This window comes from Onychostoma macrolepis, chromosome 16 (assembly GCF_012432095.1).
Source record: "Onychostoma macrolepis isolate SWU-2019 chromosome 16, ASM1243209v1, whole genome shotgun sequence".
Lineage (NCBI taxonomy): Eukaryota > Metazoa > Chordata > Actinopteri > Cypriniformes > Cyprinidae > Onychostoma > Onychostoma macrolepis.
In genome coordinates this window covers 17955441-17981436 of record NC_081170.1, presented here as the reverse complement: position 1 = coordinate 17981436, position 25996 = coordinate 17955441, and the positions used below count along the sequence as shown (strand labels likewise).

At 37.9% G+C, this 25996-nt stretch overlaps 2 protein-coding genes across 4 annotated transcripts in view; both read left to right on the top strand.

The window, feature by feature from the left end:
* Positions 1-670: 670 nt before the first annotated feature.
* adar (adenosine deaminase RNA specific) lies at positions 671-17367 on the top strand. The gene is given in 15 exon segments (XM_058745793.1): positions 671-2728; positions 2731-4564; positions 4785-4980; positions 5151-5299; positions 8522-8657; positions 8766-9004; positions 9158-9311; positions 11536-11707; positions 11807-11900; positions 13084-13203; positions 13306-13436; positions 14112-14294; positions 15022-15134; positions 15221-15348; positions 15476-17367. Coding segments are annotated over 15 exon segments (4161 nt in total). The 5' UTR covers positions 671-2568; the 3' UTR covers positions 15828-17367.
* A 796-nt stretch (positions 17368-18163) lies between these two features.
* Positions 18164-25996, top strand: part of kcnn3 (potassium intermediate/small conductance calcium-activated channel, subfamily N, member 3) — a 69214-nt gene continuing 61381 nt past the window's right edge. The window contains exon 1 of one of the 3 annotated variants that reach the window (XM_058745797.1): positions 18164-18536. The gene's annotated coding sequence lies outside the window, so the exon portion shown is untranslated. Of the gene's footprint in view, positions 18537-25107; positions 25612-25996 lie in introns of those variants that run through there. The other 2 variants (XM_058745795.1, XM_058745796.1) reach the window with 2 other exon arrangements.

The window sequence follows — 25996 nt, the reverse complement described above, 5'->3', positions numbered from 1 at the left end:
AATTTTCCAGTCATGGAAATGTTTAAAATCTTAAGAGGTTGTAGAAAAGTCATTAGTGTAGAGGATGTGCCGTTGTCTTGTTGGTTAGAAATGGCTTATACAATCTCTATGGACATGGAATCTTATTACGTTAATGTAGAAAAATCACATCACATTTGAATAATTCCCCTATTCTGTAAACCATATTCATTTTCTGCTTTAAAATAAAAGAAGTGATTTAAGTGCAATATTCTTTTTTTTTTTTAACTTGAAACTTTCTACAGATTCTTCCAAGCTGAACCATTTTAGATGTATTTGTTACTGTACTTTTTTTTTTTTTTTTGTTAGTGTGAATAAGAATTACCTTCTGATATAAGTTAATACATTATATTTTGTAATGGATGGTCACTATGATATAGGGAACTGATAAGTAACACCAAAACTCCAATATCCACAAGTATCCTTTCTTAATGCACATGGAGCAGCACGTGGAATGCGAGCGAGCAGAATCACTTTCCCTCTCGCTTCAGTTTATTTAGAGAGTGAGCTGTTATGTCTGAAGTTACGTGTGAAGCTGCATCAGGGTCACAGTAAGCCAGACTCTGTGTGCAATTGTCTGTGTTAGTATTTGGTGGAAGGCTGTGAGATCAGGTATGTGATTTATTTATTTTATTTATATATATATGTGTATATATTAGCAGTTGAAAAATGTAATTATACACTGTAGGGGTGTAACAGGGGTGTAACTCTCTATGTATATTCATTAAAAAAAAAAAAAAAAAAATTTGGATAAATCTATTTTTTATCTTTCTTAAAATAGGCCTACTTAATACTATGATAATCATAACAGTCCTAAGTGAGATCAAGCTTTAATCTTTGAACACACCACTTTAATGTAATATGTTTTGGATTTTTTGCATTCACTAATAAAAAGGTTACATTCGTAGTTCCACACTGGAGAGCTGCGTTATAGCACAAAATAAAGTTGCAGGCCTAATTCTAACTGAAAGCTACACTGTCACTTTTTCATGGTTAATAATGTAAAGCCGCTTGCTTTTCAAAATAATCTGTTGCATAAAATGCTATATAAATGTGACGTGACTTGACTGGAGTGCCGAATTGCACAGCATATCCACATTGCTATGATTAGATGCTTTCGTAACTGCTGTTTTTGCTGTAATTTTTGTTGTGCGTTTATTTTGTTATTGAGAGGAAAGCAAAAACAAATATATATATTTACCTTATTTTATTTCTTTGAAGAATATCAACTGTAATGATGAGATTATAGTCAGTAACGTGTTATTATGTTCAGAAGACTGAATGTGTTCCTGCAGAACTTTCAGTCTCTGACCAGTTGACACTTAATTTGTGCCTTTGTTTATATTTATTATCTATAATTTGTGGTTTTTAACCTGTTCTGCTGCTTTCAAACTGTTCCTTTTTTATTATGTTAAAAGTGCTATTCATATTTTTGGCACACAATTTATAGAAAACAAGTATACAATTTAAAATATTTGATGTTTAATAAATTAGTCCTGGGTGTAGCAAACGTATGCAGGTGATTTTACATAAAAATGTTTATTTAGTAATGGAAAAAAAAAAAAGTTAAGAGTTTTTAAGTTAAGATAAACCGGTTAAGTGTTTATTAACAAATAGTAGAATATTCTTATGGAAATTTCTACTACCACTTTAAGAATACTCTCCTCACCATCCTTGCCCCCTTAACTGAACTGTACCAAAATCGTGACTTCAAAACTGAAATATGCACCGAACCGTGAAAAAACCTGAACCATTACACCCCTAGCATACTGGTGTCTAACAAATAGCAAAGTGGAAAAAGTATGCGATTAAGAAATGTAGCTCTCACATTCAGCTTTTTTTGATGTGTCTTATGTAATGTGTCATAACCTTGCTATTGTTGCCTGAATCCATTAAAAATAATGAATTTGCAGGTTACGTGCTGCCCATTGACCTGTTGTATTACGAGGACTGTAGAGTCTTAATAAGCAACTTATTTCAAACTCCCAGTGATGTACACCAGACCTACACTAGTACTGCATTTTCTAAACTAGTGTTAGGTTCACTGATATCTCACAAATCTTTGCCAAATTATTATAAAAAAAAAAAAACGCTTTACTCATCATTGTGCTTTACCTAATATAGTTGCTCATATCGGGAGAGAATGTCCTTCAGTGTGCTTTCCTCAAATACCCATGACCACTTCCCCTCACCATAAGGATCCGCAAATTACTCTCTAAGCCAGAAATAAATTGGTTGTGTCACAATAAGCATGAATAATTAATCTGCGAGCCTTTTACCAAGTCCTCAAATTACAGTCTACTGGGTTGCCAAGAAATGTGCCGACAGGATTTGTGTGTCTGTACTGTGACACTGCAACATCAGAAAGCCTGCATCCCCTTTGCATTCTTTCATGGATTTCTCTGTTGTTCTCTGTCTCTCTGCAGAAGCAGTGCACAGACTAAGCCTTTGGTATTGTGACGTTACATCCAAACGGCTGAGACTCATCCGTGCATACATCCCATCGACCAAGCCCAACGCTACACCCTTCTCGCCCCCCACCCCTGCGCTATGAGCAGAGGTAGAGGAGGGTTTCACAAAGATTGCCAACGATTCTCTCTCCCTCCCCAACAGGGAAAACCTCAGTTTCATTCCCATCAATTCATTGGTCACCCACGAGGCCCTCGTGTCCCAAGCCCAGACTCTGCATCTGGAAGCTATCCGCACGCTTCCTTTACTCCACTCGCCCGGGTGCTCCTGGCGTGCCTCCACGTGGTCGTCCTTTTCCCCCTAGCCCCTCTGATCCACCCCTGTGGGCATCCCCCCAGCACGGCAGAGATCAGATCTTCGACTCATATGGTCTAAGCTTCCGACAACACCAGGTGCAGTTCCTCAGGGGGCAGAGTGCACAGGCTCCGCAGTTCAAAGCGCCTCAGCAGCGAGGGTCCCAAACCTCCGGCCGAGGGGAAGAGGTCTCTACTGGGCCTATCCAGTACCAGGCAGGTTATCGTGACTTCAAATCAAGTGGTAGCAGTTTTGGAAGAAGAGACGGCTACGGCAGAGGCCAAGGAAACTGGCAAAGGGAGCAGAACTTCAGAAATACACCTGGACCTAGGAGAAAGTCACACTGGAATCACCATCTCCAGAAGGGAGAGTATTATCCTGATCAAAACACTAAGCACTACTGGAGTACACATGTAGATGATGTATCCTCGGGCCTTCATAGTCTGAGTTTGGGTGACCGGGTAACAAGGGTAGACACCTCTGACACCTCGTCCTGCAGTAGCCTTGCCAGCAAGGTTTCCAGTTCTCCCGGCTCAGTCAGAGAGTCTCTGTATTTGACCCCTGAGATCCAGCAACAGGTCCTTGCTTTTTTGACGTCACTCAGGCCAGACGAGACCGTTCAGGCCAGGACCTTGGGTAAAAAGCTTGGCCTTCCCAAGAAGATTGTTAATAAGGCTTTATATGCCCTCTTAAGGACAAACCAAGCAGTAAAACAAGGTGAGTTTCCTCCTCTGTGGAGACTCCGCAAGGAAGAGGACAGTGAGCCCGTCAAAGAGAGATACCAAACACAGTCTTCAAAGGATTCTGAGACAAAGCCAGGTCAGAAGTCATCCATAAACCAAGAGGCTACAGGGAATCCCGTCAGCACCAGTGTTCCCTCTGCATCACAGATCCTCGTTGAGGCTGACAGCAATTCCACTGACCAGTCGGAGGACTCCGAAGGTGAAGATACCTGTGAAACATTGCTTCCTGACCAGGTTCAAAAGACTCTTTTACCTGCTGTGCAGTCAGTAACCTTGCCAACAATGGCTGATACTAAAGATAGCAAAGAGAAGATCCTACAGTACCTCTACGAAACGGGTACAAGCAATGCGCTTGTGATTTCCAAGAACCTTGGCCTGCGAAGTGCCAAGCAGGTTAATCCCACACTCTATGCAATGGAGAAACAAGGTGATGTAAGGCGTGACTCCGAAGTTACACCACCTACCTGGTCGCTTAGTGCGCACCGGCAGGAAAAGATGGACCGCCAACGAAAAGTCGCTGCAAATGCGAAACAGGATGAAAACAGGGCAGAGATGTTGAACTTTGCAGCAGAAGCGATTACAAATGTAAATGATGGACTTGAGTTTTCAGGTGGTACCGCAGCAGAGCCGATGGATGGGGGTGAAAATCTATTGGATGAGATTTTAGGCAACAACACATATAACACAGAGCTTGACATGCCTGGCCTTGAGGCGATGCCACCCAAACCCAGTGAACTTTCCACCTTCCGCTACTTCCAACCTCCTTCCTACTATCAGGATATGGCCAGTAATGGAGGAGAACGTTCACAGTGGGCATCTGACGATATTCCAGAGTTCCTGAACACGATTCGCTCCGAGGTTGCCGTTTCATTGGCTGCTCCCCCTCCCCCGGCCCAAAGCCTGGAGTCAAGCAGATTGCAGAAACTAATAGAGGCCCGCAGTAAGAACCCAGTTAGCGGACTGATGGAGTTTGCTCAGCATCTTGGATACACTTGTGAATTCCTACTTCTGGACCAGTCTGGACCCTCGCATGACCCCAGGTTAGTTGATGAAAAGCTTGTTTACGGGTGCGTATGAGCATTAGTTTTCCTGTTTTAAAGTCTCTTAACACAGAAACAGCCAAGGCTTTTTGGAGATGTAACAGAAGTTCTCTTGCTAGTGAATTTTGGTGATATGGGGTTGCATGATTAAGAATCAGTAGAAACACGGCAACTGTGTTTTCATGGATTTATAATTTGAGGTTTTTCTTTTCGTCTCCAGGTTTCGGATGCAGGTCATGCTAGATGGTCGTAGGTTTCCACCGGCTGAGGGTCCAAACAAAAAAGTGGCCAAAAAAGATGCTGCAGCCATAACCCTGAAGATTCTTTTGAAGGAGACGGAAGGAGCAGGTGATGGCGAAGAGGAAGAACCCATTGAGGGAGCGGAGTCAACAAGTGACCTGGCAGATGATATGCTAGTATGTTTGTTTTTGGTTTTCATTGTCAAAGTTGCATGAAACCTAATCATTTAATCTCTCATAGCAGTTTTGATCCCCTATGTTACCTTTAACTGAACATATGTATATTAATGATTACAAAATTTTGTATATAAAAATACATTTAGTTTCTCTTTGTCTCATTTCTAAAGGGTGGTACGGATAATCCACCCCAGGCTCTGTCTCGGTCTTTACCTGGAGGAAAGAACCCCGTATCTGTTCTAATGGAGCATAGCCAGCGCAGTGGGCATGCCATCCAGTTTATCAAGACAGGACAGGAAGGGCCACCCCATGATCCACGGTAAAACACATCCCACAGTAAAGGGCTTTAGGTTGCTTTTCTTTAATCCTGCTACAGAAAGTCACATGCTTTTTGTCCTGATGTGTTTTCCAGACTCTTCTGTCCCCTTGCTGTCCTCACATTCTCCACAATCTCCATGCACCTTCTGTACTATCCCCTCTCACTCTTGCTCTCCCTCTTAAAATCCTTGACGCTCTTTTTTTTTTTTTTTTTTTTTTTTAATATACATCTTTTACCATTTCCCCTTTTTTCAGTTACTGAACCTACTGAGCTTTATGTTGTTGTTTTGCTAGTGCTACTTTTTATTTTTAATTTTTTAATTTTTTTTATTAATTAATTTTTTATATTCTTCTCTTCGCAGACCCTTTTTCTGTTTCCCTTTTCTTGCTATCTGTGTTATTCTGTGTCCTTAATTCCCTTTGCCCCTACGGTGTGACGTTGCTGCCTATAAAATACAATGTCTGCTTTGTGTAATCCTGGCCCAAAATGTTGTTTTATCTGTATATTTTTTTTTTTTTTTACCTGGCTCATTTTTCTTTTGTTTCTCTTGCATCGTTTCCCCACATTGGGTTTGCTTATAAAAGTATGAGAAGTGGTAGAAAGCTGTTGTCCATTAGCATCAGAGTCTGTATCGAATTTGCATTGACAGATTAAAAGAAATAATGAAAATAATATTGAAATCATGGTATGGCCTAGTAGGATTATTAAACTGAATATTTAATGAAATTAATATAATTATATAAATTAATATAACCTCAGGGCTCGCAAAATTTAAAAATCCCTGGTAGCCCTTCGGGCAGGTGCTCTTCAGATTTTGGTAGCCCGAAAATTAATTTAACTAGCCCAAATTAAAAAAATTACCTTTTTTTTTTTTTTTTAAATATAGAAAATCAGATAGGAGTTTAAATGTCAATCAAAAATATTTTCAATACACAAATATCAACAAATATGAAGGAAGGAATTTTATTTCACTATTTACAGGGTATCTACAGAATTTTAAAAAATATATTTAAGGCAATTTATGAACCATTTTAATAGCTGCACAAGTCATAAAATTACATGATTTACAGTTCAGATACAGGTTTTCACAAAAACCTTATACAACAGCGTTTCAAGCTATAGATCATTTTTATGAAAAGGGATAAATCAAGCATATAAATTGTTAATTTAAAACGTATACATATTACTTAATTGTTTAGATTTTTAGAAGGCACACATTAACTTCTTTCTCATTTACAACTCTGTGTTTGCTGCGTAAAAACATGAGTTGATATTTGCATTGATCTGACCATAAACAATAAGAAAGGCTATTTGGAAATGCAAATTCATTCTCTGCCATGAGGTAGCGCTTTAGGAGCGCTGAAATACTGCGGTTTCCCCGGAAACGCTGTACACAAAGCAGCTCCGCGCTCATAAACGCTGCTTTATCAGGTAATTATAAGATGGTCCTCACTGCAGAACACAAGATCCAGGGGATGTGGTTGGATCTAGATCCAACTCCTCCCACCTTACATTTATCTAAACCTGCCCGTCTCCACCCCCTAATCCCTAAACCCACCCATCCCCATCCCTAAACCTACCCATCTCCACCCCCTGGATGTGGATCCAACCCCGCCCCCTGGATCTTTTGTTCTGCAGTGAGGGGCTACTGGGAATTATAGGTAAAAGGAAATTAAAATGTCAACGACACGTTTCTGAGGACAGTCGGTTCCCTTCAGATACATTCACATAAAGACATCCGCGCTGCGTTTTGACTTGAAACGTGCCACGCTCATATTTATTCAATGACATTGTTGCCTTTTGAAGTTTAATCCTGCCTTATCGCGACTCTTGTCTTTCCGTCCCCAACTGTAAGACCTCTTGAAATTATAATTAAGACATTTCTTATACAATTTAACATATTTAAAACTTTTTATGGCCTTAAGTTTGATACAACTCACTTTAAGAGTTTTTAAGGACCCACGGGAGATCTGTATTTAAGGAGCCCGTCGGGCAGGCAGTGATACATTTTGGTAGCCCGACTGGAAAACACAATAGCCCCGGGACGTCGGGCTAGTGATTTTGCGAGCCCTGAACCTGTATGCATGCTTCAGTGATCTCCGAGCATTTTACGCAAACTTGAGAGCTGCATAAATCTCAGGAGCTGATCAGTTAAAAATTTTAAATGAGGTGCTTTATTAAAAATGTTGTCAGATGTTCACAAAAACTCAAAAGGTGTTCCTTTATTTTTTCCCCAAATGAACATTTATTTATTTTTTTTCACATGCATGGCCTTTATGGGAATAGAAAATTATCATTTTTTTCTTGCAGTGATCTCCCAATGTAATTTCAGTGTGATTTTTATAACGTTTGTCGTCTTACCCTTGATATTTAACCTCTCATATCGCTGCTGCTTAGATGTGTTATTGCATTTCAAAATGCAGTATGATTTTATAGACATTTGCAGCTCCTAAAGGTTGTACAGGTGTACCAACACTCAGTCACACCCTAATTTACAACACAAAACACATAAAGATCAGTGAAACTTGATCTCTATTGAGAAAAAGCTTTTATTTTACTTTATGAGCAGTAAGTTACAGCTCTTCAGATGGGGTAGCTGTATTTTTTTCACATATTAGATGTGTGAATAGCAGATTTAAAACAAAATTGATGAATGTAATTTCTCCTGATTTCTTGTACAGCAGATTAAATGAGAATTCTTATTATTGGATTTCATTCAGGAAAGCCTCCACAAACATTCATATATAGTTCTCTCATGTGCCAGTGGATATTCATGGCCTTTAGTAAAAGAGTGGTTCTGATTACTGGCCTTGATGTAAATGTAGCACTGCCTGCCAAATTAGCATTACCAGACAAAAATATTTTTTGGCTCTAGTAGGCAAAATCATGAATTGACAGCATGCATATGTTTTTCTGTCATTCTCAATGTTTCAGTGTGCTTTACTGCAGCAACAAATGATTATACGTTTGAATAGCTGAAGAAGCAAAGGTAGTTACAAAAGACAAATGTGATCTTTCAGAAATCATTCTAATATGCTGATTTATTCAGTTGTAACCGTTTAATTCTGTTCTGTGTGAAACTATTCAAACTGATTGGGAGATTCAGAGCTCAATGGAAAATAACTGCCTTAGATTTTAAAGCAGTGTCCACTTTGACTGACTGGTCATTTTCACTCCTTTCTCTCGCCATCTTTTGTGTTTTTTCTTCACTTCCTGTGTCAGGTTCATGTTCCGCGTAAAGGTTGGGGAGCGTCTCTTCCAAGAAGCCTCAGCACCCAGTAAGAAAGCAGCGAAGCAGCTGGCAGCGGAGGAGGCCGTGAAAGAGCTGATGGGAGATGGACTACTACATCTCAACAAGGTGAAGAGTAGTTTGGAGACATTACAAGAATGAAAAGAGGACTATTTGAAAGACAGGAAAAGGAGAATTTTGTGTGCTGGTAGATTAAATGCAATCTTTCTCTTTTAGCCTCCAGGTACTTTCTGCCCTCTGGGAGACAATGAGTCTCAGCCAGCGATTCCTGCATTCCCCTCGCTAAACCCTCTGACGGCAGCTGAGCTCCAGGCGGCCCATGAAGCAGGTGTGGGTGACCTTATCAACCACCTGAACAACAATGCTGTGTCCGGCCTGCTCGAGTACGCCCGTGCTCGAGGCTTCGCTGCTGAGATCCGCCTGGTGGGCCAGTCCGGACCCTCGCACGAGCCCAAGTACATGCGCACTCTTACTCTCGGTCGTGTTTTTGTGATCTTTATGTCCTTATCACAAAAGCAGCAGGATTCCCATCTCTGTGTGTCTGACTCCCTGCTGCACGGCCACACATTAAAAAGATCAAATCAAATTAACTTACCTCTCTCTTTAAGGTTTACATACCAGGCTAAATTGGGAGGGCGGTGGTTTCCTGCAGTTTGTGCTAGTAATAAAAAGCAAGGGAAGCAGGAGGCAGCGGACGCTGCTCTTCGAGTGCTCATTGGAGAAGCAGAGAAAGCAGCACGTACTGGAGAGCTCACGCCGGAGGTATTAAACGCGCAGCAACTTTAATAAAACTCCATAATAAAAGTAGCAGTAACTTTTAACAATGCATTAACTTCTGATTAACAAAGTGCTATTAAATATTGAGGGGTCATGATATTTGAAAGCAGTACTGAATTTAATTTTGGTGGGTTTTTGCTATATAGATAAGCTTCTTATGGACAGACAATGTTGCGTAACTTTTTTTCACACAACATTTACATTGCCAAGTGTTGTTCCTGTTCCTTCAGTTTGACTTTGTTACAGTTTACAAGAACTTACAAGAGTTATAAAACTTTGAATTGTACTTTTTTTTTTTTTTTGGGGGTTCTGAATTTTGTGTAATTCTGTCATATTTACTCACCAAAAATTTGAATTTTGAGTCCTATTTGAAAGGTTTTTACATGTACTAAACACATAAGTTTATATGTAGCAAGGTCGGAAATTGCAAAAATTGCCCCTGCACAGTTAAACAATCGATTGCGGCTGTCACGATTAAAATGAAATGTAAAAATGAATGAAAAGTGTCTATTCATAGAATTACATTTTGATTTGCGAACACTGCAACAGAATTATTATTATTTTTTTTTAGTGTTGAGTCTTATAACAATCACGCGTGTTTCCGTTGAGCTTAGAATGGCCGATCAGAGACACTTAGATTTTGCACTTGTGAATTCCGTCATCAGAATCAACACGGTGCAGATCCGATTAGGGATGTAACGGTATGAAATTTTTTTATCACGATTATAGTGACCAAAATTATCACGGTTATCAGTATTATCACGGTATTGTTAAAATGCGCTGGAGATGTTCAAAAAGTACCGACACAGAAATCGGTTCACCAAGTTTTATATTTAAAAATCAACAAACAACAAATAAAATGACTTTTTGTTGGCATAATCACTAAAACAATAACATTACGAAATGATGTTCGGATTCGGATCAACCGGTCAATATTTAGGCTACAGCAGGGCATGCAAATTCAGTCAGTTTTTGGTCAGACAGAAACTGCACACAGACTGAATGTAAATGTAAGTCTCTGTAAATCCACTCTCTGACACTGGGTGGCGCTTATGGAAAAGCTGAATTACAGCTGTTTTCCTGTAAACTCAGTGGACAAAGCAGAGCGATTAAGAACACTTCCTTTAGCTATGACATGGAGCGAAGATGAAAACAAAATGCCATCGAATTGTTTCTGAAGACAGTCAGAACCTTCAGCAGTACATTCGTATAAATTCATTTGTATAATTCCCTTTGCATTCTTTTAAAACCTCCCAGCTTTTCCGCCCAAGTTTTACTCAAAACGAAACTACTCTTACTTAAAACTGTGCTTTATGCTGGACAGTATTTATTTATCGTGAGTTGTTCAAATCACGGTAATCTAATATGGTTTTAATGATAATTAAAAAATGAAACGGTAATACTAACCGTGGGGAATTTTATCATGATTTATCATAAAATCGGTAATCGTTACATCCCTAAATACAATGCAAATAAAAGATTCATTTCGTAGCTTCAGTGATTATAACAGGAGTTTTTGCATAAGTTGCGCTAGATTAGACTAATTTCGCGGACTGTCATGTTTGTCTGTGAAGCCGCAGCCAGAATATGATGAGCCATTTCCCCAAAACGCAGACACAAAACACATACGTTTTTTTTTATATGTATTCTATTAATTGACATTTAATAATTATTGCAATATCAAGAGCAGTAATCGACAATAAGGATTTTTGTCATAATATTGCATCCCTATTACCTCCTGTTTTTAAACGTATAATTTAGATACAGTTTTAAACAGTCAGTTGTTATTGGCAACAGTTTAAAGTATTTTGATGGAAGTGATTGTTTAAATTTAAGTATTTGCCTTTAATTTAAAAGACAATACAGATAGAATTGTCTATTGGTGATGATAATTTCCCTCAGGAATGTAAAAGTATCCCTGAAAATCAATTCCAGGGGTCAAAAATTGCCCCTTAATGGAAGTGTTCATTTCTGACCCTGTTATGTAGTACTATCACAAATTTTATTGTGTGTGAATTTATTTAATTATACTTCTTAAAATATTTATAAATATATAGTGTGCATGTTTATTTTTTTTATTAAAGTTATTTATTATATACAAAACCAGTTTGCTATATTAGTGACCAGTTTTAAATTATTTCTTGACCAATCATAAGTCTTCCAGAAAGATGTGCGACATAATTATTACAATTGATTTTGTATGTTTCAGCTGCCAGTGTCAGGCAGTACGATGCATGATCAGATCGCCATGCTAAGCCATCAGCGCTTTAATGCCCTCACAGCACGCATCCAGCACAGCCTTCTGGGTAGGAAGATTCTTGCTACCATCGTGATGCGGAAAGGATCAGATACTCTCGGAACAGTTGTCAGCCTCGGGACAGGTACAGACACACAAATAGACTTTAACACAGACACAGCCAACATGATGTGTGCAGTGTAATTAGAGATGTGCTGTAATTGTTGTGGCCTTACGCCTGTAGGAAACCGCTGTGTGAAGGGAGAGGAGCTTAGTCTTCGAGGGGACACCGTTAATGACTGCCACGCAGAAATCATCTCCAGGAGAGGCTTTATCCGGTATCAGCTTGCAGCAGAACTTTCTCTCTCCCTCACTGGCAATTGCATAATTCATTTTTCCTCTCATTCTACAGCTTTTTCCGTCTCATTCTTCAAGATGGAGTCTTATTTCACAGCAGCTCATAAATATATTGACTTTATATTTAGTGTTCTGCAGATGTTACTGAGAGACAGACAGAATGTCTGCTCGTATGCCTGCTGTCTTTCTCTTTCTGTCTTTCTCAGTGATAATGGTACATTTTAGTTATAAATCATTTGAAAATATATTAAATATATTAATGTTATTTAAAAATAGCCATTTGTGCTCAAATGGCAATGATATAGACACATGTTAATGTAAATAATACAGTTATGGCTTTAAAATATTTGGTTTTAATATATTTAAAAAATAATATATTTAAAAATACACAAATATTGTATATTTATTATTATTAATATTGAAATGACTCATATTGACAGTTAAATAACATTAAATAAAAAAATGTGGGAGTGATGTGTAAAAAGCACCATCTATTAACTATTATAAAAACAAAATTTTTATATATATTAATATATAGTTTGGTTTTAATATATTACAATTAAAAATACTAGTGCTGTCAAACGATTAATCACATCCAAAATAAAAGTTTTTGTTTACATAATATATGTGGGTGTACTGTGTATATTTATGTATATGTACACGCATGTATATATTTAAGAAAATGTTGTTTATATATTTATATATGATATAAATTTATATGAATATAAATATACATGTAAATATTTTCAAAATATATGCTGTATGTGTGTGTCTTTATATATACATAGTGTATACTGTGTATATTTATTATGTAAACAAACTTTTATTTTGGATGCGATTTAATCACGATTAAAAATACAGAAAGATTGTATTTAAAATATATTATTAATTTGTATCTAAATGAATATATAGTTTATTTTTAACATTATATATTTTCATTCTGTATGTAATTAATAAATATTTAAAATGCATCAGTTTATTATTATTATTATTGAATATTATTATTAATAACATTATTTAATAAATGTAGAAAAAATGTGGGAGAGATGTCAAAAGCATATATATATATTATTATAAATACATTTTCACCAGTAGCCCTACAAGTAGAATAACTTAAATCTGTGTTAAATAACGTGTCTTGTTTGTAAAATCTGTATGGCTCAGGTTTTTGTACAGTGAGCTGATGAAGCATTGGGAAAGCCCTGGTGATGAGACTATTTTTGAGGTGGCAGACGATGGGAAGCTGAAGATCAAATCAAACATCACCTTCCATCTGTATATTAGGTGAGACATGCACTTCCTCTCCTCCGAGCTCCTTTGAGAACCGAGATTCTTCTGCAAACATGAATGACACCGCTTTCATGTGCTCTTTTCTTTGTCGCACAGCACTGCTCCATGTGGCGATGGCGCTCTGTTCGATAAGTCATGCAGCGAAGCAGCCGAATTAAACGGCTCTCAGCACATGCCTCTCTTTGAGAACGTAAAACAGGGCAAGCTCAGAACCAAGGTGGAGAATGGTAAGAGACCAAAAACTCTGTGTGTATATATACACAAATAAAAGTTTCAGATTAATCAAGATCTTCTGAATGATTTGATATCTATACTTAAAAATTCAATTCAAAGATCCCTCCAATAACATTTATCATTGGAACTCCTGTACACACATGCTGTGGCGTAGTTCCAGGACCTCAGGTACACTGTCTCTAGTGCGCTAACTGTTGGATTAACTAAGACGCACTCAGCAGTGTTCATCGGTGCCATCTGGTTATGGTTATCTCTGTTGCCACGTGAGGGTGGCCTTTTGCCAGGCAAAACTGACATTGTCTAGTGGGATAGGAGAAAAGCTATTACGTGGCCAAACTGTTGGCAGGTGAGCTGATGTATTCCTGTGGATTTAATTTGACAGGTCGGCACATGATGTTGGCAGTTGTGCTTGGGTAGCTGTTGTGCTGAGTCCAACACTGCTGACAAGGAAAAAAAAAAAAAAAAAAACAGCCTCATGATGTATTGTGACATACTTTTCTGAAACTCCAGCGATAAATCAGATTATGCTTACCGCTAATAACTAGTTTGCTAGAGCTACTGTAGACAGTGTTAAAGCCTTCTCCTTTGGTCATCTACTTGTCTGTCACTTCATATGTTCTTGCATGTTATTGAATGATCTAAGATTCCCCACCCCTTTCTTTTCTCAGGTGAAGGCACCATCCCAGTGGAGTCCAGTGATATTGTGCCCACCTGGGATGGCATTCAGCACGGTGAGCGCCTGAGGACCATGAGCTGCAGTGACAAGATCCTGCGCTGGAACGTGCTCGGCCTACAGGGGGCGCTCCTTAGCCACTTCATCCACCCCGTTTATTTGCGCTCCGTCACTCTTGGTAAACACTCCTACCATTCTTTGAGTAATGAAGTGCAGTGTTTTCAAGCCTGTCTTTTGTGTGTTTTTAGTTATATTTACAGTAAAAGCTTTACATCCAAGTCCTAAAGGTCAGTTTAATTTAAACTGATTTATAGATCAGGTAAAATAACTGAATAAATGATATAATCATGTTTAATAATTATATAAAATTCATTATAAAATGTATTTTTATTATTGGTATTTATTTTATAGTATTATAATTATTAAAAAACAAAGTATAGGTATATTTATTATATGAAATTATATCTATAACAATAATGGTAGTAATTAAGTTATATAAAATGTAGCATAAGTAATTATTTTACAATTCATTATAAAACATTATTATTATTATTATTTAAAATACTATGTATTTTATTATATTAAAACAAATCATATGTACATTATCATTTTAAAATTCATAATGTATTTCTACAATTGTTAAAAAATTATATATTAAGAAGTTATTGAAATTATAATGTATTAAAATATTATTATTATTATTGTAATAACAACAATAGATTGTGTATTATAAAATTATAATCAAATTATATGTAAAAGTTAATTATATGTATTACTGTTTAAATCTGATCTATTTTATTAAATCTTTATTAAAATAATAATGCATTATAAAACGTATTATTATAATTTAAATGTCTCAGTGTTCGAGTTTTATTCATAAACTATTTTTTGATATGTTTGTTCAGGGTATCTCTACAGCCACGGTCACCTGACTCGAGCGGTATGCTGCCGGTTGGCTAGAGACGGGGATACGTTCAAAAACAGCTTACCAGCAAACTTTACTCTTAACCACCCTGAGGTACGCTCACACAAAACACGGTGCATTTAGTTCTGTGAAACTTGTTTTTACTTGGTTTTCACTTGATTTCCATATTGTTGGTGCAGGTGGGCAGGGTGAGTGTGTATGACTCGGCACGCCACACAAATAAGACCAAAGAGTCCAGCGTTAACTGGAGTCAACCAGACCAGTTTACCGTGGAGGTGCTGGATGGCACCAAGGGCAAAGCGGACAGGTGAGAGACAGACCCATTCGTCACATGTCACAGTGATAAAAAGGAAATCCAGCTAATCTCGCTAATTGAATATTTATCCGAAGCACTTCACCCGAACACCTAGACTTCTCTTCTCTTTTCATGCCAGTCCCAAGATGGAGATATCGCGGGTTTCCAAGTCCAATCTGTTCCGACTCTTCCACGCTTTGTGCCAGCGTGCAGGCCGAGCCGATCTGCTGGCACAACCATCCTACGCCCACGCTAAGATGGCCGCCACTTCATTCCAGGATGCCAAGAGGCTGTTCTTCCTGGCACTGAACCAACATGGATATGGTGCCTGGATCGGGAAGCCCTTGGAAGAGAAAAGTTTCGATGGAGAAGCCAGAAGGGGAGGAAGCGGGGACGGACAGGCGCCGGGCCCTCCAGGTTGCGCCGTTGACCCCAATAGCTGCTCAAGCTCAAATAACAACAACTTTAACTCTGCAGCACAGGGCGTTTAGGGATAGAGAGGGATGGAGGGAGTGGAAGAGTGGCCAGCAGCAAGAGAGAAAGCATTGAGGAGGTTTGTCTTGTAGAGAGGGAGAACCAGGGTAAGCCAGTGGCTTTGGGATTTGAACTTTTAACCATCATGACAAAGCAGAAACGGATGCTGCCATGGCAACAGAGCTATAAACCCAAGGCAAATTGGACTTGATGAGACATGAAGTAGATTTTTTTTTTTTTTTTTAGAAGGCTATAACTACAGGGTTGCATTTGTTTTAGTGGGTTTCCCTCTCATTTTTTCCCTATTTGCTACCATCTCAACACTGTGTTACGTGAATGCGTGGCCACTTTGCTGTAGGGTAATTGTGTTTCTCACTTGTTCCTCTCATTGTCTATTTGATTCATATGATAGATTTAGGTATTTCTCACTCAATAAAAAGATTAATGACAGCTGATGCTGGTCAGGTCATGTATTTAGAGCCAGCCACTCAGTTAAAGTGGTTTAAAAGGGTAGTTTACTCAAAAAAAAAAAAAAATGAAAATTGTCTTCATTTATTCACCCTCATGTTGTTCTAAACCTGCATGATTTTTTTTTTATTCTTCTGTGGAACATGAAAGTAGATATTTTGAGAAATGTCTGTGGTGTTTTTGTATGTACAGTAGAAGTCAATGATCATCAGATTTGGTTACCAACATTATTCAAAATATCTCTTTTTGTTCCTCAGATATAAAGAAATGTATACAAGTTTAGAATGACATGAGGGTGAGTATAATGATAGAATTAAAAATTTTGTGATCTATTACACTGTAATTTGACCATCATATAGTAATTTGTCATTTACCCAAGTTTTTCCCCCTAGAAATTCTCTATTTACTTCAGCACTGTTTGGATTAAACTTCTGTATTTTCATAAATTTTACATAGTTTTAATGCAGTAAGTGAAGTTCCACATATAAACCTGGACTAGACTGCTTAAAATGTATACATAATGTACATACAGATACATATGCACACAGATGTATATATAAGGTCTTTTGAATGATTTTATATATATGCGTGTGTGTTTATGTATGTGTATATATTGTATGTATATATTTTGTAATGATTCGAACTTTTAAATCACATTATTTTCTATCTTTTCATTTGAAGGATGTCTTTTTATATGAGGTGTGTATGTTCTGTTTTCGCTGGTGTTTGTGTGTTCTTTGGTAGACTCAAGATAGATATTGCATGCAGCCATACAGTCTACATTCTGATTTGTGACAGCAGGCAGGTGAATGGCACAAATCAATCATATGCACATTTGTGTGTGTGTGTGCTTACATCTTTGTGGATATGAACTGTTGGAATATTATTTGCCCTGCTTATGTTTAATGTGTTCAGACACTGTTAATTGATGCACTGCTTCAAGACTAAAGCAATACTAACGTTCTCTTTCCTTTCAGCAAATGTGAATCTGTATGCCTCCAATATTTGTCATCAAATCATTGAAGCCTACTAAAACATTCTTTTAAGATCATTTCTGTTCTATTGAAAGTAAAGAATATTTTCTTTCCATGTGCTGTGGATTAATATCTTATTTTTACAGCAAATTTTGAACTCCCTCTGGTTATAGTGTAACTGTAATGGCATGCATTTTCCAGTATATTTGGAAGGGGATATTTAGGGCAGAGTGGGCTAAGTTGTGTCTCTGTTTACTTTTCCAAAGATAAAACTAATCCACCTAATTATATTCAGATATCTACTAAAATTTAAAAATAAATTGTGGAGATATGGCCAGAAAATGAGCAGGGGAAAACTGCTCCATGACACATTTTTAAATAGCTAGTTTATAAAAAATGTATATTTGAATGTTTCCTTAAAATTATTCCCATTTTCTTAAGACATTCAGGTTTATTCATCTGAATGTTTAGTTACATTTAGAAAAAATAGCAGAATGGTGTATAAAAAGATCTCTTATTGGACTGAAAATGAAGACAATTACTTCACATTCCAACCCTCAAGATTGCAGTGCAATATTGTTCCCTACCTGCGATTTCTGAGTGCATTACTTTGTGGGAAATATCCATGGTAATTTTCTTGGAATGATAGGTTTCTCTTTGCCAAAGCATCCTCAGATCTTCTCCTTTTATGTATAGACCCAAATACACATTTACTTTGAAATATATGCCTAATAATTATACAGTGTTTATTTTCTGCATATAATAAGCTTCTATAATACAATATTTCACCAAACACAAAAAGAACAATAAATGTAAGAGGTCATTCAAAATTTTAGCCAATTTTTTAATTAATGCATTGTAGCTAAATAACATTTGAAACTGACAGCCTGTCCTGGCCAGTTTATGTAAGCAAAATTAAAACCTTGCTGTGTAAACGGTTTCATCTTCGTTACATAGTAGTTGTTTGCTTGAACATATCCCAGTGACTTTTTACTGTGTTCATTTGTTTAAACGACAACAACTATAGAATAGATGTGATATTGAATGTGTTGTTTGGAGGCTTAAATTCACGAAAACAATAGCCATTTTTAAGCTAGTTTATTACCGCTGGATGGCGATCTTTCCCTGTCGCGTGTAGTTCACAGATGACAGGTTTGAGAATGATCAAACCCCTGGACGAGATTGCTGCAGAAGAGAAAGAACATTAGTGTGATTATTCATTTTCCCTCACTAATTTCACTGGCAAGTCTGCTGACTCGGTCTGAGGGTACTTTTATAGGCTGGGTAAGGCGTAAAATACCACCAGCTGCGGTAGTGAACTTTATTGCTAATTTCACACTTTATTAAAAAAAAAAAAAAAAAAAGCATGTGGACTCCCGCTATTAGCGTTATAAACGTTGATAGCTGTCACGTCCACATCAAGGGTTCATCCACCATGTCAGACTCAAAAAAAGTCAACTGATTCGGAACTGAGCGAATATTTCGACGGATATGTCAAACAAGCGTACAGCATGTATATGAAATATTAGTCTGGTCTATACGCCGTGTAAAAGATGTGATCGATGCCCCAGAGAAGAATGAATGAGAGGAGGGAATGAGGGAGTTCGTGAAGAAGTAGTGTGGGTAGCAGGAAAGGCCTCGGGAGAAAGAAACAGTGGGGAACACGGAACTGAAGCTGACTGCTATTGGTTAATGAGTTACTGAAGTAAAGGTCGCTAAACGCCAGTACTGTGTGTTCATAGCTGTTGCTCCCAGTGCTTGTGGCATCCTAGTGATGCATCGTAACAGCTGACACTGTTTTGAGCCCTTAAACAAAACATTTAAGACTGCTCACACATTATAAGGTCGTCACACAGCTTTTACCCTCTCTCTCATGAAAAGCATACTGTCTTCCAACAGCTGACTCAGTAGAATCAAAGTTGTTCTGCAGGCCTGCCTAGCCTAGAATGACACATGCACTAATGTAATGTGAAATGTGTGTGTCTGTAGAGTGTGTGTGTGAGAGAGAAAGATCAACCTCTGAGGGCTTTCCCTTCTAACTTCCACCTACACACCAACTGTCGCGGCACAAGTGTTATTACTGTATTTAGAACTCTGTGCATATCTGTGGCTTACATAATGAGGTTATAATGTGCTGCTATACACAGTGCGTGCCAAATCTATGGAGTTTCTTTCATAAATTAACCAATTTTATATTGGACTGCTTGTAACCTTAGCTCAAAGGACATCATTGGTCTATGTCACAGAAACAGCGAAAGATTTGATGGTAACACTGCACAACATAACATTAGTTAATGCATTAGGTATCATGAACTAATAATGAACCAGTGTTGTTTTTGGACCCCAGAAGAAAATAAGTCATACAGGTGGGTGAGTAAATGACTATTTGAATTTTTGGATCAACTACTGTAACCTTTATTAACCTAGATTAATAAATGCTGTAAACAGCTTGTTAATTGTTGATATGTAATGCACAACTGATGTTGATGGCTTACATCTTTTGATGTAACTAGAAGAAAGCTGCATGGTGAGAAAAGAGATTGAGTTTGCAATTGAGGCTCTATGAAAGAACTAGAATTAGAGCAGAGAATGCGTGCAAATTAAGAAATGTGATCCGTAGGCATAATGCAGCACCAAATGAAAGAAGTCAACATTTAATAGAGGTTGAAAGCAGTGGCTGGAAAAGGGGAGAGCTGAAATGGAGGGAGCAGGGAATGAAATGGTGAGAGTAGAGGGTAGGGATGATGGACTGGTATTTAGGTAGTAATCTGTTTATAGTAGGCTAACCCTGACCGCGTCGCCTTTAGTTTAGGGAATTTTACTGGGGCTGCAGGTGGTATGTGTGTAATTACAAAGCTTTAAAGGTTTCCAGCTCTCACGTAAGGCAGAGAGAGAATAGGGTAAATGTCCTCACACGTCAAAGAACAGCTGGCAGTAGTCGAATTGTGGCAAGGAGTCCCCAGTTTTTCTTTTAACCCTTGAAGGGTGTCACGGGTCTTGAGCTCGAAAACATGTAATGGTTGAGCCTAATAGCTTCTTTTTTTTTTTTCTTTTTCGTTTTGTCTGCTTTGATATAAAGTAAATCAAGTAAAACTTCCAATCAAGACTGTGTTTTTCTGCATTGAAACCTACCCATAAAGTAAAGTGCTTTAGCCTGAAAGCTACCATTTTTTCAAGACCACAGTAACCAGCAGAAAACAATCGTTAAAGATTTAAAATCTGATTTTCATTGCGGTTATTACTTTTGGTTAGTGGCTGAACATCCTGATAGATATTTTCCAACGAACACAATTTGTTACCCATATTAACTAATTTATTCTGGTGGTAGTACATCCAACTTTAATGTACATTCATTCAGAAAGTCTAATTTAATTGGAGTGAAGAATAACAGTCAAACTCAACACTGAGCCTCAAGCACAACATTTGCGATACATGCTATGTTCATTTGAGACCCAAAATACTGTCATATATCTGTTTTTCTAAATCATGCAGTTTCTGTAGCCTGTGCCCTGTCAATACGTTTGAGTTTAAGCTTTAATTTACAAAAATTATTTGTTATACATCTGATTTAACATATGTATAGATACAATTTGTAGATTATAATAATCATGGATTAGATATTACATGGTGTCAATTAAATGTGAATATTCAGAGATATTAGTTAGAAGTAATTATAGTACTTCATTTAGAATTCAGAGAAATGTTAAATAGCATTTTCTTTGCATTTTTATATCAAGATGGTACAAGATTATTTAAATACTTTAGGACAAAAGTAATCAAAAAGTAGTCTGATTACATTACCTAAAATGTTCAATATATTGAATTACATTGCTAACTACAATTTTTATGTAATTTGGAATCAGTAACAAATCTTACAGAAGTCATACATCAAAGAGAACCTGTATTTTCACTCTTATAAGACAAGGATCCAACATCATGAGTTACAAAACAAAACAAACCTCAGAACTTGAAATAAACCAAAAACAAAACAAAAACATTCGAAACAAAACACAATTCACAGCATTCATCAAACCATATGTCAAAGACGAATGGTATCTTAACTCTTTTAAGTTAAAAGCATCCTCTGTGTGTTTACAAACTTGCATAGCACACTTTTGTGTGTTTAGAACTCTCTAATGAAAAAAAAAAAGTTTTTTGTGAGGGACAAATGGTCAAAGTCAAGTTTGTCATTATTTAGACAGAAGAGTCTAAATAGAGTTGGTAGGGACAACAAAAGCAATTGTCCACAAAGATGCCAATGATCATCAATCATTCAGTAAGTGCGTCACAAATTGAGAGCATCTTTATAATGCCAGATATCGATTGAATTCTCCAGCGACACAGAGCCACATCCCCAAATTCTACTCTTTTGTTACTCTGTCCATTCAAAATTATCTTCCAAAACACTTAAGACATGTTTCGTCATTTAACCCAGCCAACATTAGGGCCAGGCGGGATGGTAGCACTGAGTGCTGATGTAGCACTGTGTGGGCAGTAAGGAAGTCCATTAGTGAACATGAAGAATACTTCTCTCTGTGATTGCGTTGCACTTGTCTGTGTGGATTATTTAGGCTGTTTTGAAGCCTGCCATGTATATTTTTAGATGGTGTGTGTGCGTTTTCTCCATATCTTTCCGTTAAAGGTTATAGCTATTTGTTCGATAAAGGGATATGTGGTGTGTCGGTGTTCACACTTGAATGGGATCTAAAGCAAAGCGTCACGCCAGACTGTTACTGTGGCACCCCTCTCTCTTTCTGTTTACTTGTCTCTGTTTGTCCATCTGTCTCTCCTTCTCTTTCTCCCTCTGCCCCCTATCACTCACACTCTCTACTGCCTGTCATTTCTTCTCCTTATCTTCTTCCATTCTCTTATTATTCCTTGTTTCACTCCTTGCTTCCTCCTGCTCCCGCGCTCACCCCTTTTATCTCGCTCTCAAATTTCTCTGCCTCCGTCAGTTCTGCGAACCCTTTTGTTCATTACCATCAAACAGTGTGGAAGCATGCGACTAAGGGACGGATGGAGTTGAATGGCTGGAAGGAGGAAAGATTATGGGCCGTGACTCAATTTGATGGATCGTTTCATGATTTTAGCATGTCCACTGAATCATAGGGGTCACCAACGCCACCCACTGACTCCGAGAACACGGTGTGTTTTCAATGGCCCGGCGGATGATGCATAGCTCAAGTGTAGTATTGCTGAGTTCACATTAGCAGTAAATAAGGTGGGTTTGTTTTCGCCCCGCTGCCCACTGAGCGATGCCGTTCTGCTATTGATTAGCATCCATGGGTGTGTGTGTGAGTGTGTTTTGGTCGAGGTGGAGATGATGGGAATTTTACGGCCTGTTTAGATGCGTGGATGCAGTCATCCCCTCCACGCACTTGTGAATCAAACATGCTGGGCCTACATGTCTATTAGCGAGAAGTGCAATTTAAAATAAAAACAAGATCAAGGCGAGATGAAGAGCTCCTCCTCCCGTGCCGATGCGGATTGTTTGGCATTTAGACAGAATGGTTTCATCCAACAGGGGAAAAAAGAGAAGACAACTGTCTGTGTACTCTGGTGTTGGCATGGTAACCACTCTGCCTGTGCTCATTCTGTTGTTCAGTCATATATATTTATCCGACCAGTGTTTTTCCAGCATTTATCATTCTCTCTCAAACTTTCTCGCTGTAATACACCACTTCATAGATGTCCTTCAGGATCGAGCTGACCTTTTCTCTTCACAAAAGGAACAAAAGCACTTGTTTGGTGTCACTATCTCCCCATCTCTGCGTATCCATAACCTTCCCTGCCGGAGAGACTGAGAGCGGCAGGACGGATTTCTCCCTTTCTTTTTCTTTTTCTTGTCCTCTGAGCTCTGCTCTTAGCTGTCAACCATCGTCTTCTCCAGTTAGAACTGGACAGCTGTGTCCCATTATGTCACTGTCCTGACAAGGTCACCTTTGACCTTTCCAGTGGGTTGCTAGTTTACTGCTGTAACTCCTTTCTCTGTCATCCGCTGTTTGCTTTATTTCTTGTGGAATCCCTCTTCTCAAGTTCTCCTCTCTGTATCGTTGTTTTACTGTGAGTGGGTTTTGGACACTCGGGAATTTTGTGTCTGTGTCAGTCACATGTAGCTACAGCAATCGCGAGGAACGATGACTCTGCGTGTTTCCAATGATGTCACCAGGGCGACATATGGCTTGTGCTGTAACAGTCCCTAAATCCGGGAAATCTTCTTTCCTGGTCACATATGTATTTAATTTATTCATACCTGTCAAGTGAAATAATCTCTGTCCGCGCTATCATCCTGCTATATCCAGTTTAGGGAGCCTGAAATGTTGGATTTTACGTGGTAATTACCGGAGCCAGAACATAATGGCATGATGGAGAGGACACTGTTGCCGTGAGATAGCAAAGTGATGGGCTACTTTCACCTGGAAACTCTAATTTAAACTGTTGCATTTCTTTTTATCCCCCCTTTTTATGTATCTAGCGTGCATTAGTGAGGGTCAGCATCCTGTGCGATGAACATATGTGCTGTGGTTTGTGCTCATCATAAAAAGCGGATGTTAACATTGGCAATGTGGTCACATAAAGGTCTGCCTGAAAGGATTTGTTAAAGGGATAGTTCTTTCAATTTTGAAAATTGACAAAAGAGATATAGGAGGGGGGGAGGGGAACAAAACACAACACTGATTTATTTATTTATTCTTCTTCAGAATATCTTCTTTTGTGTTCCACAGGAGAACAAAAGTCATTCTGGTATGGAATGACATGAGGTTGAATAAATGATTTTCAACCTATGCCTTTAACAAACACAAACTTGTCAGCTTAAGGGATGTCTGTTAGACTAGCAGCCGTGTATTTCCCGGTGACAAGTGTTGTTTCTGACAAAGGGGCAGTTAGGTCTAGTTTCGTGGGAAGTTGTCTAGCGGCTGTGCCCTTGGCCACCTGTTGGTGGGTTCTGACCTGTTGTGGCAGCTGTGTGTTTATACACCTATGCTGATGAGACATTGTCAAGATATGGCATGATTTGTTGACCTGAAACAACCATGCAGACTACGGCATAGTAAGCTGGCAGCACACTAAAACTGATATCTTAAATTTAATTGCTGTCTTTGCTAACTTTTATGTCAAATCAAAGTGGTGCCAAAGTGACAGCCTGCAGTGAAAAGTTCTTATTTTTTTTGACAACTTTAACTTTAATAACTTATGAAAAAACCAAGCTTAAATTCACTCTTTAAATAAATACTTGCATACATAGAGTAGAAATGACAAATTAATTATGACAAGTTAGTTATTGACAACAGTTATTGTAACCTTGTGACTTGGTATTATATAACAAGTTCCATTATTACATCAGTGCATAATTTTATTTATTTATTTGGCCGCTTTTATTTAATCGTTCATTATTCTTTATCAACAATTAATTGTAAAATAATAATAATTTAATTAATATTAATCATCATCTTCGTTATTATAACAACTATAATAATAATATTTATTTATTTATTTGGTTGGCCGCTTTTAATTATTAATTAGCCTATTCTTTATCAACATTTAATTGTAAAATAATTAATGTAATTGATATTAATCATCATCATTATCGTTATTATTATTAACAACAACAACAACAACAACTATAATAATAATAATAATAATAATTGTATTATTTATTTTTTATTTCGATTGTTATAGGTTTTATTAAAAAAAAAAAAAATCTTTGTGATAGGAAAGCAGGAATAGCAGTGGAGGAGGCAGGTGGTTTTTCTAAATTAAATGTTCTTCTCTAGTTTTTTCAGAGCTTATTTGTTTGGTTCAGCGATGTGTGTCCAATGAGAGGAGCAGAGAGGAGGGACCAGGGCGGAGAGATGGAGCCCAAAAGAGAAGTTGAGAGGGAGAGAGAGAGAGGGAATGAGAGACGTGCTGTCAGAGTGAGAGCTGGAGGACATGCATCCATTTCTACACAATATCAGACTATCGCTACTTTAACCTTTACTCATATTCAGATGCTACTTTATGGCGCTTTTCTTCACAGGAGGCTAATAATGCTAATTAACGCAACGGGTGGATGTATATCCTGAAATATTAAACAGCGCACTAAATGCTTTTCCCGCAATTTATTTTCTGCTTTTATTTCGATCCTTGTTCAGGTGTTAAACGCAACAGCTTTCGTCTGTTGGAGTCTCGTTTGAGAAATAGCGGTTTATACTTCTTGCATTAAAAACCTTCAATCTGGAATCACTGCTTGACAACGGAGCGAAGAAGAAATGCTGGCATGATTTTGACAACATGAAAAAGAAAAAGTGTGGATGAATATTGTTGCACTGCTTCTGAAATCACCATATGAAGGTGGAGATAGACTGACAGGAGAGAGGTAAGTGACACAGAGAAAGATGTTTAATGCAATCAAAATCAAACTGTCAATTATACCTTAAAGTCTAACTATTATTTCTACATGATTAGAAGCGTACTGAATTAGCCTATTAAAATTATGCTTTCTAGTGTGTATTTTAGATGCAACTCAGATGCCCAAATAATGCAAAGCAGTGATGGTAATGTGATGAGTCTTGCATTTGTCACAGGTCAGTCCAGAGGCAACGATTCTACCATTGCATAAGTTTCTTAAAAAATACAGAGACTCTCGCTTTCATTTATGTGACAGATATTGCTGGAAGGAGCGAGAGGAGAGGAGGGGGTGTCAGGGAGAGGGAGGAAGAGAGAAGGCGATAGAGAGAGAGAGAGAGAGAGAGAGCTCAGAG